General features: G+C 41.1%; 1 protein-coding gene across 2 annotated transcripts in view; it reads right to left on the bottom strand.

The window, feature by feature from the left end:
- RAB8B (RAB8B, member RAS oncogene family) overlaps positions 1–16,589 on the bottom strand; it is a 78,055-nt gene that overhangs the window by 13,308 nt on the left and 48,158 nt on the right. For both annotated transcript variants that reach the window (XM_054450714.1, XM_063652687.1), the window contains exons 2-3: positions 9,640–9,700; positions 4,487–4,547 (exon numbers count right to left, since the gene is read on the bottom strand). In XM_054450714.1, the coding sequence (XP_054306689.1) occupies positions 4,487–4,547; positions 9,640–9,700 (122 nt within the window). The remainder of the gene's footprint in view (positions 1–4,486; positions 4,548–9,639; positions 9,701–16,589) is intronic.

Below are 16,589 nucleotides of genomic sequence, written 5' to 3'. Positions count from 1 at the left end.
CTACACAAATATTTAGTGAGCACCTACTGTGTGCCTGATACTATACTAGATTCTACTAGCAGTGAACAAGATAGAAAAGGTCTCTTCCTCTTGTAGATGGCTAACAAAGACAACAGACAATAAACCAATATCTATACAACTAATTATAATTTTGACAATTGCTATGAAGATGCATGGGGAGCTCATATGCTAGGGATGTAATTGAATCTGGTTGAGGGGCTGGAGTGGGCAGGCGAGGCTTCCCTGAGGAAATGACATTAAAGCCAAAGCCTGGGAACTTAGTAGACTTAAACTAGTCAAAGGGCTAGGAGCTGGGGTGAAGAGGGGAAGCCCAGGTACCTGGCAAATAGCAGAAACATTGTAAATCTCTTGCTGATGTTGAACCAGAGACCATTGGATTGAGTGAAAGAAAGTCAGCTTGGCAAGGCTGCACAGATCTAATGGGCGGAGGGCACAAGATGAGGCTGAAGGGCTAGGCTGGGGTACTCGAGAGACCACTGTCTGGACATTGGCCAATAGATATCCCCTGTGATCACGGCAAACTCAACAAAGTAAAACATGAGATTGTCTTGTCTCCTCTGAATCTTCTATTTGTCCTTGTATTACCATTTTGGTGAAAGTAATACAACCCAGTCAGCCAGCCCAAGCACACATGTGGGAGTTATCTTCTTCTCTACAGCCAATCAGTCACTAAGTCCTGGAGACTCAATGTCCTAAATATTCCAGAATCTTACCTACCATACACATGGCCTTAGTCAGATTCTCACAAATTAGTCTTTACCTGGATTCCTGTCATCTTTAATTGATCTCCCTGATTAATTTCATTCTTTTTCTTTCTTTCTTTTTTTTAGAGACGAGGTCTCGCTATGTTGCCCAGACTGGCCTCAAACTCCTGAACTCAAGCAGTCCTCCCACCTCCACCTCCCGAGCTGCTGAGATTACTGGCATGAGCCACCACATCCAGCTTCCCTGCTTTCATTCTTAGCCTCCTCTAATCCACTTTCCATAAGGGCACTAGAGCTATCACTTCATTGATCAAAATCCTTTAGCACCTCTCCTTTATACTCAAAATTAAATTAAAGTTCCTTAGTATAGTAGGGGAAGTCCTTCCAGGTCTGACTTCCAACTTTGTAAGTAAATATAAAATATAAATAAATATAAATCATATAAAACACACATATACACATAGACAAAGAATACATGAAATAAAACGTTAACAGAATATATCTCTCAGAGTAGTTAGGATTTTAGATGATTTCTTGGGATTTTCAAAGTTTCCTATAGTATATGTATCCTTTTTGCAACCAGAAAAACATACATTATTGTTTAAATGACAAACAACTCCTCTATCCTCCCTTCTTCCAGCCTCAAATACAAATGCTTCACTTTGGCTACACGCTGTAAAGGCAATTTTACAATTGTCTCAATATAAATAATTTTATTTTATAAAGGTCAGCCCGGGAATGGTGGCTCACGCCTGTAATCCCAGCACTTTGGGAGGCCGAGGCAGGTGGATCACCTGAGGTCAGGAGTTTGAGACCAGCCTGGCCAACATGGGGAAACCCCATCTCTATTAAAAATACAAAAGTAGCTGAGCGTGGTGATGCATGCCTGTAATCCCAGCTACTCGGGAGGCTGAGGCAGGAGAATCGCTTGAACCCAGGAGATGGAGGTTGCAGTGAGCCGAGATCGTGCCATTGCACTCCAGCCTGGGCAACAAGAATGAAACTCCATTTCAAAAAAAAAAAAAAGTCAAAGTAAAGAACTATACATTTTTAAATGGTCAAAATGGTAAATGTTCTATTATGTATATTTTACCACAATAAAAACAATTCAAAGTGGATTCTGCATAATTCCTGATGCAATGTGTTTGGCTGCCTACAATATTAAAATTACCCAAATAACTGCCCTAGCTCTACCATCCTTTGGACTGTATGAACAACCCAGATCATTTACATGCCATGTCATGATGAAGTTTCATTTCACTGGTTAGCACAGAAAGTGTGAACATGGTGTGGTGTTAAGAACACAAGCTAGAGTCTGAGGCTTCTAACTTAGGCTCCACCACATATTAACTGGGAGATCCTGGAGACATTATTTTATTCCTCTCAGTCTCCATGTCCTCATTTACAGAATGAGGATAAATACTTCTTCCACGCTTGATCGTTTTGAGGATCTACTGAGATATTTGTAAACTACTTCACCTAGAGCCTAGGACATAGCTTGGACTCAATAAATGGCAGCTATTATTAATTTATATCTTCAGTTTCAATAGCAGAAATCATTCACCTACTTCTTATGTTTTTAAGCTAATTGATATTATGAATCAGTGAGAAATACAAATTCAAGTGTATCAGTTAAAACTTTATGTATCTAGTATATATCTAGAAGAAGAATAGCTTCCTAAGAATTCAGAAGATGGTGTTGGTCTATGAGAAACATTAATAATGTAATGATATGGTCTTGTTTTTCCCCAAAGCCCAAATGTCCATCAGGATCACTGCTATGCCTATGAATGCTGCTGATGTGTTTGAAATGCCATGGTGACAGACTCCAGTATAGTGCTTGTCAACACGCCACATACCTGAATCAGCCAAACTAAACCTGCCATAACCACCACTTGCTGAAAATGGTGGGCCTGGCAACCCACTGGAATAGATGACTTGAGAGATCCAAGAGTCAGGCACAGCAGGATTTCCTGAAGATTTATCCAAGATGGTGTCTAGGTCTAAAATTTCCCACTGATTCACCCCTTCAGCCAGCATTTATTGAGCCTCTACTATGTGTCAGACACTGGCATTGTATACAGCAGAACAAAGACAGAAATCTCTACCTTCAAAATGTGGAAGGTAATACTATCTAGAATAGCAACAATTTCTAATTATCTAAAGTAATGTGAGGAAAGACTAGGCAGTAAATAAAAGACAATCCTCAAATCTAAATGTATTATTTAATACATTTCCATGCCCTCTTTCTTCATACAATGAGCTAGAGCCAGACATCCAAGTGAAACATTTACTCTAATATTCTAAGTGCCCCTGCTCACCCTCCAGTGAAAATGAGCATGCAAATGGTGTCAGCACATCATTCCTAGCATGCAAAAAACTGCTCAACAGAAAGGCATGTGTGTCTAAGATGCCTCTAATCAGAATTACCTGTAAACTATTCCAAATCATCCCTGTTATGATGTTCTTTTTATCCCTAAAATTCCTTCCTGGGGGAAACAAACAAACAACAAACAAATGTCTTCCTGGCACATATGATAAGCCCCTTCCCTTTGATTCCAGTCTATGCAACATAGAAAGTGGCTGGCAGCTATTTTTATTAAAATGATGACCCTTCACAATCTTAAAAGTATTATAGGGTGGAGTGTGGGGAACAAATACACATAAAGTGGTTAATGGTACACTTCAGCCTTAAAAAGGAATCCCTAATCTTTTTGTGGGGATGAGTTATGATGCTACTCCAACACTGGAGAGCAAGTGGTGGTGGAGGAGGAAGGGCAGCATGTCAGTGAGGGGATCTGTGGGTTCAGACCACATCTTCCTGGAGGTGTGGGGACAGCTATCACCCCTTCAGCTCTGTCATCCTAGCACCACTCCCAGGAATACAAGAATCTTTTAAGCAATGAGCTGGGAATGATGGCAGCTGGTACCCTACAGTCTACCAGGTTGGGGTTCATGACCTCAGTTGTTCAACCTTCAAAGACTCTCTGAGCATACTGGATTTCATCATAATTCAAGACTCCAACTTGTGCTTGGCTTAGGCCTAAACACCAGAGATAAAGCCGTGGTCTGGGCCTGGCATTCTAGGCATGGTTAAGCACAGCTCATGGAAGTAAGGCAGCTTCCAAGCTGCCTTACTCACCACTGTACTTCCAGCATCACACTGCCCAGAGCCAAAAAGCAATAAAACTGCACTGAATAGATGAAGCATCTTAGGATAGAACATAACAAGTGATGAAGTTATGACAGCAAGGAAAATGCCTGGATTCAGCAAAGAACTTGGTAGTCAAGATTCACCAGATTCTTTCAGGCCAGCTGGCAGAATGGTGGTCAGGGGGATGACAGGGAGATGAGCCACAGCAGTGGATGTTGTGGAGGTGGTGAGGTAAGAGATAATGGTGGCAGGGCTGAATGACAAGAGAGTATAAGAAAGGAATACTTAGTCATAGGGCTTGTGGTTTGCTACGACTGCCATAAGGTATTAATAAAAGGAAAAATAATGAAAATATACAATCACATCAGAATGTGTGGAGGAGTTCTAGAACATCTATAAGTTAATCACCTGATTATTACAATGAAGACCACTGGCAAAGTATACAGTTGCTAAACACAACCAAAAAACCTTTTAAATGTCTTGTTTCCCCATCAGAAAATTTATTTTTCTACATACTAGACTCCAGCTTGAATCCTATAATCTTGGCAAACAAACATTCATGCTTTACTTCTACCTGAAGAGTTACAAAACCCTACAACACACTCACCATGGCTCCTCTGTAGTATGCTGTCGTGATTGTTCGGAATCTTTCCTGACCCGCTGTGTCCCTAAAATATGAAACAAAGGAGAGTGGTTTTTAAAGTCATCACCAGCATCACTGAGGAGAAACCCTGCTGTAGGAGATGTAATTCTAGTCTGCTCAGGGTGCAGTGGTCACAGGGGAAAGGAGAATGAGACACAAAGGGAGCCCTTTGCACATCTGCAAGCTGGAGGTGGTGGTGGCCACAGGAGCCTGTCAAGAGCTCACAATGACCTGGGTGAAAAACAGACCTTGATAAAAGCAGCAACAGAATAATACACAGAAAAATCTTGCTAGGAACTGGTGTGTTATATTAGTCAAACACACGTGGGAGGGAATAGAGAATAGTTCTGAATTCTTGGACTCCCCAAGATACTTATAATCCTTTTTGTAAGTGCTTAATGATTAAAGCACTTTGCTTTCTTGCCTGAATGTCTGATTTCTGTATAAAGCAAGCAATCGAGCTGGACTTATTACTGTGTACATTCTGCTCAGCAGAGCACAATAAAATAGATCTCCTCAAGAACTTGTTCAGCTATGGAGCGAGCCCATGATTTCATGGGGACCTGGAGTTCAACACATAAATCTTGACAATGTTTTCAAAGACTTTTAAGCATAAACAACATATCAAAACTATATAAACTGTCATATATTTTTGCTTTTTAGCTGATGGCATACCATTAAAATGTATTCTGAAAAAATATAAGAGTTTCTGATTTCATTTATAGAATCCTATAAAGCAAGTTAAATTTCCTTGATACTTGAGAAAATCAATATTCTCAAATTTTCCACTTCCAGCCAGAACTAATTCACTCCCTGTGCTACTAAGACAATTCAATTGCAGGAGAGAAAGAGGCATTTGTGGAAATATACTAGAAATCTAGTATATACCAAATCCTAATAAAAGATGAAGGCCCAAGGGAATATCATAAGTTAAAAAGCAATAAACACCTTAACATAGACATATACCTTACAAAATACTTTCACACTGCACTCATGTGATGTCTACCACAGCCCATTAGGGTGGGCTACTGGCTGGGGGTGTTACCAGCATCCAAGTTCTGCAGATGAGGAAACAGGCTCAGAGGAACTATGGCCCCAGCTCTGCCACTAAACAGCTCATATTCTTTCTTTCTTTCTTTCTTTCTTTCTTTCTTTGTTGCTGAGATGGAGTCTCGCTCTGTCACCCAGGCAGGCTGGGGTGCAGTGGCACAATCTTGGCTCACTGCAACCTCTGCCTCCCGGGTTCAAGCGATTCTCCTGCTTCAGCCTCCCAAGTAGCTGGGACTACAGAAGCCCACCACCACGCCCGGCTAATTTTTGTATTTTTAGTAGAGACGGGGTTTCACCGTATTAACCAGGCTGGTCTCAAACTCCTGACCTTGTGATCTACCCGCCTCAGCCTCCCAACGTGCTGGGATTACAGGTGTGAGCCACTGCACCCGGCCTAGCTCATACTCTTGAAGGAGACAAGCATCTTAGGTCTCAGCTGTTCAGCTCTGGGCCAGGCCTTACAAAAAAGCCATCTTATCCTGTCATTTTCTTTGATCAGCATTAGATGCATGGGGCACTTGTTTGATGCACAACTAACAAATCATGGGGAAATGGAAGGCAAGCACTTTTTAGCAGACTAACCATATTTCTCTGAGAAACCCAAGGAGGGGATCATGAGAAAAGATGTAATTTTTTAAATCTGTAAAATATTTGGCATCTTGTTCAATACCAATGGACGGAAAGGGCAGCCTATAGTAAACTTCATAACATTTTCCAGTGAAGTACACTGGAAACCACTAGGAAGCCAATCACTATGTTCCACGGCAGTTGAGTAGTTGTCCCAGCTTCATCACATATGCCCTCAAGTGGACCTAACCACTCTCAGTCCCTGTTTCCTTCTCTATAAAAGAAGAGCTGGGGGGATATTCTTCTTCCGTCCCAGTTCTGAGATTCAAAAAAGAAATGCAGCCTAAGGCAAAAGCTAATATGTATAACTTTACTCTTTAGCCCTGCCTCGTTCTTAGCCAGCGCTGCTCTGAATTCTACGTTTTGTCTACTGCTGTCATCAATACACATTAGATCAGCAAACATCACCAACAACCTTCCAAAAGCTCCAAATCTATATGGTTCCATGCAAGGCACTGAACTGAAAGAAATTAAACCAGCTTCTAGGAGGTTAAAAAAAAATCTAAGAAGAGCTTCTGAGTTCAAGTCAAAAATATTCAACCTAGCAATCTGGAGGAACCATATTATTCACTGTAGTTGGACAAATTCTTCAGGAGTTTATGAACCACAGTTGGGTAATCGTAAGATCTTTGCCTTGCATATTGCAACATTAGAGTTAGGAAACATCCTAAGGACTAATAGTTTGTGTACCTCCAACATTTATATGTTGAAGCCTAATCCTCAATGTGATGGTATTTAGATAGGGGAACTTTGGGAGGTAATTAGGTCATGAGGGTGGAGCCGTTGTGAAAGGGATTAGTGCTCTTCTAAGAGACACCATAGAGATGATCTCTCTGTGGGCCATGTGAGGATACAAGCGAGACAGCTGTCTACAAACCAGGAAGCAAGACTTCACTAGACACTGGATCTGCTGGCACCCTGATCTTGGATTTCCCAGCCTCCAGAACTGTGAGAAATACATGTTTATTGTTTAAGACACCCAGTCTATGGTATTTTTGTTATAGTAGCTGTGATAGTGTGACACAGTAAGAAACACATGTAATAAGAAACATATTTGGTCTCTGCTCCTGATTCTTGGCACACAGATACTAAAATTCTTGGAATCTCCAACAAAGTGTTTAAATTCTTTTTGTGCGCTAATGAAATTACTGGTGGCTGGGGCTCCTGTCCAGCCACAGGATAGGAGGCTGGTTGTATTTTTAATAGAAATGGGGTTTCTCCATGTTAGCCAGCTGGTCTTGAACTCCTGACCTCAGGTAATCCGCCTGCCTTGGCCTCCCAAAGTGCTGGGATTACAGGCGTGAGCCACTGCGCCCGGCCAATAAAATTTTTTAAATAAACTGTGTTGTATGTCTACATTTTGACTGTGATCCATCACATGAGCTCAGGTGTGGAGTATTCCACTATGGCATCATGTTGGCACTCAAAAAGTTTTGGATTTGGGAGCAACCAAGTGATAAGCGGGCTGGAACTTTCAGTCCTACCACTCAACCTCTGGAGAAGGGAGAGAGGCTAAAGGTTGACTTAATCACCAATGGCCCACGATGTAATCAATCATGGCTATATAAGGAAGCGTCCATAAAAACTCAAAAGGACTGGGTTTGGAGAGCTTCAGGACAGTGAGACACGTGGAGGTGCTGGATGTTCTTGGAGAGTAGATGACCCCTCCCACAAGGAAAGAAGTGTGGAAGTTCCTCACTCCTTCCCACATGGCTTGCCCTTTGCATCTCTTCCATCTGGCTGTTCATCTGTATTCTTTGCAATATCCTTTATAATAAATGGGTAAACATAAATAAAGTGTTTCCCTGAGTTCTGTGAGCTGCTCTAGTAAATTAAAGGAATCAGAGGAGGGGGGTCATCAGAACCCCAATTTATAGCCAGTTGGTCAGAAGTAGAGGTGACAACCTACTACAGTTCAGTATCCCTAATCTGAAAATCCAAATTCTAAAATGCTCCCAAATCCAAAACTTTTTGAGTGCCAACATGATGCCATAGTGGAATACTCCACACCTGAGCTCATGTGATGGGTCACAGTCAAAATGTAGACATACAACACAGTTTATTTAAAAAATTTTATTGGCCGGGCGCAGTGGCTCACGCCTGTAATCCCAGCACTTTGGGAGGCCAAGGCGGGCAGATCACCTGAGGTCAGGAGTTCAAGACCAGCTGGCTAACGTGGAGAAACCCCATTTCTATTAAAAATACAAAAAAATAGCAGGGCGTGGTGGCACATGCCTGTAATCCCAGCTACTCAGGAAGCTGAGGCAGGAGAATCGCTTGAACCCGGGAGGTGGAGGTTGCAGTGAGCCGAGCTCACGCCATTGCACCCCAGCTTGGGCAACAAGAGCAAAACTCCGTCTCAAGAAAAAAAAAATTTATTAAAATATTGTATAAAGTTATATTCAGCTTCATGTGTACCAGCTGTATATGAAACATAAATGAATTTCATGTTTAGACTTGGGTCCCATCCCCAAGATATCTCATTATGTATATGCACATATTCCAAAATCCAAGAATATCCAAAATCAGAAACACTTCTGTTCCCAAGCATTTTGGATAAGGGATACTTAACCTATACTTGTGACTGGCAGCTGAAGTAGGGACACTGCGGGACCCAGCCCTCAACCTGTGGGATCTGATGCTATCTCCAGGTAGACGGTATCAGAACTGACTTAAATTATAGGACACCCAGAAAGAAAAAGAAAATTAAAAAAAGAATTTAAAAAAAAGTATAGGACACCCAATTGGCATCTGCTGGAGAATTACCTGGTGGTGGTGGGGGGAACCCCCTGACATCTGGTGTCAGAAGTACTGTGCTATGTATGAGAAAAAAAGTGTGTTTAAAAATATCTTAGAGCAGTCTGAACTATGACATGATTTTTTTTTTCTCAGTCTTCATTTTTCTATTTAATAAGAAATATGCAAATAAATCATAAAATATCATAGCTGGAGGGGAACTCCAATGTCATCAATCCAACCAATTTACAAACGAGGAAAAGGTGAGACCCTGAGAAGGGAAATAACTGGCCCAAAGCCCTCAATTTGGAGGCATCGTGGCTAGAACCTAGATCTGTACTTCCTGCCAAGGGTTCCTGCGACGTGACTACTCTGTCTTATCAGATTTCAAAACTACAACAACTGTGATGAAGAAGTAATTTGCGTTCCTTAGAATTTAGTTTCCTCCCCTCAAAAATTATAGTTTTGGAAAGATGAGCTATCGGATCTCTTCTGGCTTCAACAGTTAGTACCCTCTCTCACCTTCCCAACTCTTGGTAAAGATACCTTTGAAGGATTCCCAGTGCTTACTTATTTCCCCCTGGTTCCGATAAAGAAAAGATGTTTTAGCTATCACAAGATGCCTCTAACTTATTACAATTCACATTTAATTCCTACTTTCAATTCCCAATTAAAGCAGAAACTCTGTGTGTGTGTTTACTTACCATATCTGAAGCTTAATTTTCTTTCCATCTAGTTCTATCGTTCTAATTTTAAAATCAATTCCTGCCAGAAAAACAAAGAAAGATATGTTAAGTTTCTTCAGATATAATCCAAGTCTCATTAGGAGGACAAAGATTTCTATTGAAAAAAAGCTCTCCAACGCACTGGAAAATGTGAACACAGAGAGGGTGTGAATGGTATGTTTCCTCTGAATACAGGCTGGAGAAAGGAATGCTAATTACTCAGCAAAGAATTCCCACATGTGTTAAATGCAACGTATTATATGCCTCATTATTCCGACACAAATGGATCACATCCTGCAAAGTTATATAATTTAGATAGATTGAGAACATGCCATATTTCCTACTTTCTGAAGTACATATAAACAATGCTTCCTACCTACTCCTCAACCCCAATCCTTCCCTAAAGAAGGCTATGGGACCTCTTTAAAGAATATTCCTCCATCTCCTTCCACTTTTTTCTTCAGATTCTGCAATTGACTGAGGAAAAAAAAATCTGTCTATTTGACAGTAAGGGAGGGAAAGCCTGCATATCTATTTTAAACAGTTAGCAAGTATTTTATACACATTTTAATAAATGGTCCCTATAGATTACTTGCTACAGCTGAAACAGGAAGAATGGATTTCAGGCCTGACTGTCTAGAATTGCCTGGTACTATGATCTGAAAGTCCCCTCCAAAACTCACGTTGAAATTAGATTGCCATTGTGGGACCTTAGAGATACTAAGAAGTGGGACCTTCCACAGCTGATTCATGGGGAGCCTGTATGAATGGATTGTCCTTATCACAGGAGTGAGTTAGTTATCTTGAGAGTGGGTTTTTATAAAAGTGAGTCCTGCTCCTCCTACATTTTCTTCTGCATGAGTGCACTTCCCCTTCCAGTCTTCCAGCATGAGATAATGAAGCATGAAGGTCCTCACCAGATGCTGATGCCATACCCTTGGAGGTCCCAGCCTCCAGAACCATGAGCTAAATTTCTGTTCATTATAAACTATGCAGTTTCAGGTATTCTGTCATAGCAGCAGAAAATGGACTAAGATGACTGAGAAATGTTAAAAAAAAAAAAAATACTCATGATTAGGCCTGCCCCCTTCCCCAAATTCTGAGATTGTGACTTAATTAGTCAAGGGTGGGACCTGGGCACTGGTAATTTTTAAAGTTTCCCAGATGATTTTAGTCAAAAGTTTTGGCTTTTGAAGGGCTATGCCTTTTGAAGGGCTCTGGCACTTCAAAAGTTCAGCTCTTCCCTCACATATTTCCCCCCACTATGGTAGCTCAAAACTTATTTATCAATTTCAACGATAAGGAACCACAAAGCCCTTGACAAATATCAGCAAGCTCTATCATATATCAGGAATAAGCTTTCTGAGGAGACCAGCTAGTGAATACAACTTAGTTGCAATTTGCTAAATCCTCATCATCTGGCTACTCAGCTTTGTTTAGATTTTTCTATTCTTTTGCATTCTGTCCAGCAGGGTTTCTCAACCCCTGGGCCACGGACCAGTACTGGGCTGCACAGCAGGAGTTGAGTGGCAGGCAAGTGAGAGAAACTTCATCTATATTTACAGCTGCTCCCCACTGCTTGCATTGCCGCCTAAGTTCAGCCTCCTGTCAGATCAGCAGTGGCATTAGATTCTCATAGGTGCGCAAACCCTATTGTGAACTGCCTATGCGGGGGATCTAGGTTGTGCACTCCTATGAGAATCTAATGCCTGATGATCTGTCACTGTCTTCTATCACCACCAGATAGGACCATCTGTTGCAGAAAAACATGCTCACAGCTCCCACTGATTCTACATTGGTGAGTTGTATAATAATTTCATTATATATTACAATGTAATAAAAATAGAATATAAGTGCATAATAAATGTAATGTGCTTGAATCATTCCTAAACCACCCCCACCCCCACACCACCACCACCTCCAGTCCCTGGAGGAAAAACTGTCTTCCATGAAACTGGCCCCTGGTGCCAAAAAGGTTGGGGACCACTGCTATAAAGAACCCCTTAAAGTGGTTTCCAAGAAATTTCAGGAAACATGTAAATTACATATCCTCTAAATTGACTTAAACATTAACTCCAGTTTTGGTTTGTTTTGGTTTTTGAGATGGAGTCTCACTCTGTCACCAGGCTGGAGTGCAGTAGGGCAATCTCGGCTCACTGCAACCTCCACCTCCCAGGTTCAAGTGATTCTCCTGCCTCAGCCTCCCGAGTAGGTGGGACTACAGGCATGCGCCATCACGCCCAGATAATTTTTTGTATTTTTAGTGGAGACGGGGTTTCACCATGTTGGCCAGGGTGGTCTCAATCTCCTGACCTCATGATCCACCCGCCTCGGCCTCCCAAAGTGTTAGGATTACAGGCGTGAGCCACTGCACCCAGCCAACTCCAGTTTTATTTAGGTGGGGAGCATTCAACTGCTGTTACTACAGTATTTTTTCATATAAACATTGAAAGCACCCAAAAGGCTGCTTCCTAGCTCCAGCTTTATACAATGCATAGACATAAACCAACCGAATTTCCCCCTTTTTTCTCTGTGTGGTACTTTTTCCCCAGGGAGCCTTTTTAGATACTCTTGTGTCTTGAAATAGGCAACAATCACACCCAGGCTAATTTAGCAGAACACCTTCTCAATCATTATTTCCCCTCACTAACAACCATAGATTATTAATAAATATTAGGTTGGTGCAAAAGTAATTGCGGTTTTTGCCATTAAGAATGGCAAAAACCGCAATTACTTTTGCACCAACCTAATGCAATCTCATAACCACTATTCCCAAGTTATCTGGCTCACATTTTCTCCTCTAAGGCACCTCCCTCAGCATTTCAGGGTCTGTAAAGGTGACACAAAGCAACTCAGCATAAATATTACTGCTACCATCTGACAAAATGTACTGTTTCCATCACTCATTTAAGACTTAATAGACATTGATTTTTATTGTGATTTACATTTTATATGCCACCAAATCCAGTGTAACAAAGACCCTCTAGGAATCCTCCTCTATCCTTTACCTCTCTTTGGGCCTGGCATCAAGAACAATGCCCAATACCTGGTATGTACTCAATACATGTTTCTTCAGATAAACATTTTAAAAAAATTCATGACTTTCCAAATCCATAGAAACAGAAAGTAGTACAATGGTAGTTACCAGGATCTGGAGGGAGGGGGAAAGGAATAGTTGTTTAATAGGTTTGGAGTTTCAGATTTGCAAGATGAAATAGTTCTACAGATCAGTTGCACAACAATGTGAACAGGCGTAAAATTACTGAACTGTACACTGAAAAATGGTTAAGACTGCAACTTACATATTGTTTTTTACCAAAATAAAAAATAAAAAACAATGACTTTCAAAATGCCTACTGTATACCTGAATAAATTAATTAAAAGGCCAATGTCCAACATTTTACCACTTAATAGTTCATTCACTTATTTTTTTTGAGACGGGTCTCCTTCTATCGTGCAGGCTGGAGTGCAGTGGCGTGATCTTGGCTCACCGCAACCTTCGCCTCTTGGGTTCAAGCGATTCTCCTGCCTCCTGCCTCAGCCTCACGACTAGCTGGGATTACAGTGTGCTCCACTACACCCAGCTAACTTTGGTATTTTCAGTAGAGACGGGGTTGCACCATGTTGACCAGGCTGGTCTCAAATTCCTGGCCTCATGTGATCCACCTGCCTTAGCCTCCCAAAGTGCTGGGTTTACAGGCGTGAGCTAGCCTGCCTGACCTTCATTCACATTTTAAATAAAAGACGACGTATACCAGAATATTTGTTCAGATTAATATTTTCCTTATTCTGGCTTATTAAAATAGTAACTCCTGTTCTTATTAAGGTTGATTTTGCCTGTAATTGGAAGTCATGGGCAACTTTATCACCTTCACTCAACAATGCCAATTTGAGGCTCCTTAAAGTCTCACTCTCCATTCATTTAAAACACTTCAAAAACCTTCTACTGACAGAGGCTTTTTTTTTGTTAGGAACATTACCTTTCAGTTATGTGAGGAAGTTCTACAAGATGGTGATACTTAGCCATCTTTCACTACTCAAAGGTTTTCAGTGTTTCTAAGAGCTGTGAACTATGGCATTTAGCTTTTGCTTATGCTGTTGTCAAGGGCCAACCGACAGACAACGGCTGTAGAACAAAGTCAAATTAGCACCATATGGAAAAAAAAAGCAAGTGGGGACCTGGAAAACAGGCAACAGTTTTAGAAAATAAGAATTTCACTACAAGTGATAAAAATTCATTGAAAAGCACTGAACTGTAGGTTAGGTTCTGTCACTAAAAACTTGTGAACAGGCTGCTTGACTGCTCTGAACCTATACATCCTCATCCATAAAAAAAGGTTGACAGGATCTAATTAGATAAATTAGACGATGTGTGTGAACGTGCTCTGGGAACTCTGAAATTCCATATAAACCTAAGAGATTACACATTCAGAGTCTATAACCCTACAGCTCTTGTCACTTAATGTATGGATTATTTGTAATAGCTTTCCAGGATACTGTGCCAACATCTCTCCCTGGTCTAATTCCCCTACATGTCACTTCTAGAATAGCTTGCAACAATCCCTGTGGTAATGTCACTGCACTATTTAAGAAGCCGTGGAGCCAACTTCTTCAGCCTGGTGATACAGCCTTTCCCACCAGATGCACCGTTCTCCCGACACTGCAAACCTCAGAGTGTCTCCAAATGAGGCCTTTTGCTTCTCTCAGTGGGCCCCATACCTCCTTTCCTCCACTCCTGCATGACCACCTCACTTTGCAGCCTTCTCTGAGGATGCCATTCCACCCATGTAGTTCTCTCTCTTCTCTCCTCAGCTCTGCCTCAAAGCCTGGTTTTTGCACTGTGATTTAATCCTGTGTTATTGGGTTTTATTAACATAGTGCCCTGCAATTGCTCTCAGATCATGCGAAGACTCCATCCTCTCTTTGCCAGTTAAGTTGTGCACAGAAACATGTGTACACTAACTAAATTAAAGGTTAGGTACTCTTACATATTTAAGTAAACATTATATACTACTAAGGGTGAAGATGGCTTTAAAAACTTTGGAAATTTGGCCAGGTGCGGTGGCTCACGCCTGTAATCCCAGCACTTTGGGAGGCCAAGGCGGGCAGATCACCTGAGGTCAGGAGCTGACCAGCCTGGCCAACATAGCGAAACCCCTACTCTACTAAAAAAAATTAGCTGGGCATGGTGGCAGATGCCTGTAATCCCAGCTAGCGGGGAGGCTGAGGCAGGAGAATGAATCACTTGAACCCAGGAGGCAGAGGTTGCAGTGAGCCCAGATTGCACCACTGCACTCCAGCCTGGGCAACAGAGTGAGCCTGTCTCTCAAAAAAAAAAAACTTTGGAAATTTCTTAATATATTATAGTTACAATAGTTAGGATGCTGAGAAATCTTATTCCAATAAGAAAATGAAGACACATTACAATTAGTTTGACAATAATATCAGTAGTGGATTAACATTCATGTTAAAATTTAAAGCAAAGATAATTTCCTGATGCTACTCCAGGGATTAAAAGAATAATTAGCTATAAAATGATAATATAATTAGGATGCTTTCAGCTGCAAATAGCAGAAACCCCAAATCAAACTAGCTTAAGGTAATCTGTTGACTCATCTCCAAGTCCAGTGGTGAGATGGGGTTCAGAGATGGCTCAATCTAGGGCTCCAGCTCATTTCTTTGCACCTCCCTGGGCTCTGCCCTCCAGGGAGTATCAATTTCACACTCTTGACTGACAGCAGTTCCTGACCACAACAGCAATACCAGAAGAAAAGAGATTATTTTCCTCTTCCTCTCAAAAGTGAGAAAGCGTTTCCCCAAAGCCTCCAACGAGTTTTCCTTCATGTCTCATTTCTGGACTTATAACCATGGGAATGTCATGTTATGGCAGGCTAAGGCTGAATTCCTGAACTAATCACTGCCACGGGGAATTACCAAGATTGGATTAATCTAAACCCATTCTCTAAATTTAGATTAATCAAGGCCTATCCCTGGAGCTGGGTCACTCCTAGAATCCATAGGCTGCTAAAAATAGAATAGAAAGGCTATTGAGAAAAATCATAATATCCTCTATATTATATACATATTATATATCCTCTATATAATACTCAAACCTATTTCATTAATAAAATTTTATATTCATAGCTATATGAAAGGACAAATTTTATATTCATATCTGTATGAAAGAGCTGCACTACTACCCTGTCATGAATGTTATTACATTTAATGAGAAACTGTAGTACTTCTCTGAAGGCAATTTCATGTAGTGTTTGGCTAAGAACTAGAAAATAAGAAAGAAAAAGAGGACAATGAGCAACCCAAGTAGCTGCCACAACATCTCTGTGCTGAACTGTGACCACAGCTGCTACGAGAGTCCTTGAGCCCACAACTCCAAAGACTTGGCTTATCCCCTAGCCCCAGATGACTGGAGACTAGAAAGAAGGAGGGGGCTATCACACCAACAGCAGCAAGAACCAGAGGTCATCCTGGCAGTAAGGGAGCAACTTTTTTTTTTTTTTTTAATTTAAAAGGACTATACAATCTCAAAAAACACAGTTTTTGAAGGACATTATCCTTCAGGTCAAAAAGCCCTTTGTTTAAATTATACTACAGAGCTATGGTAACCAAAACGGCATGGTACTAGCATAAAAATAGACACATATACCAGTGGAACAGAACAGAGAACCCAGAGATAAATCTATACATCTACAGTGAACTCATTTTGACAAAGGTGCCAAGTACATACATTGGGGGAAAGGACAGTCTCTTCAATAAATGGTGCTGGGAAAACTGGGTATCTGTATGCCGAAGAATGAAACTAGACCCCTATCTCTTGCCATACACAAAAATCAAATCAAAATGGATTAAAGACTTAATTCTAAGACTTCAAACTATGAAACTACTAAAAGAAAACATTGGGGAAACTCTCC

Source organism: Pongo pygmaeus, chromosome 16 (genome assembly GCF_028885625.2).
Source record: "Pongo pygmaeus isolate AG05252 chromosome 16, NHGRI_mPonPyg2-v2.0_pri, whole genome shotgun sequence".
Lineage (NCBI taxonomy): Eukaryota > Metazoa > Chordata > Mammalia > Primates > Hominidae > Pongo > Pongo pygmaeus.
Note: the sequence above shows the minus strand (reverse complement) of the source record. Positions and strands in the feature narration are given on the sequence as shown.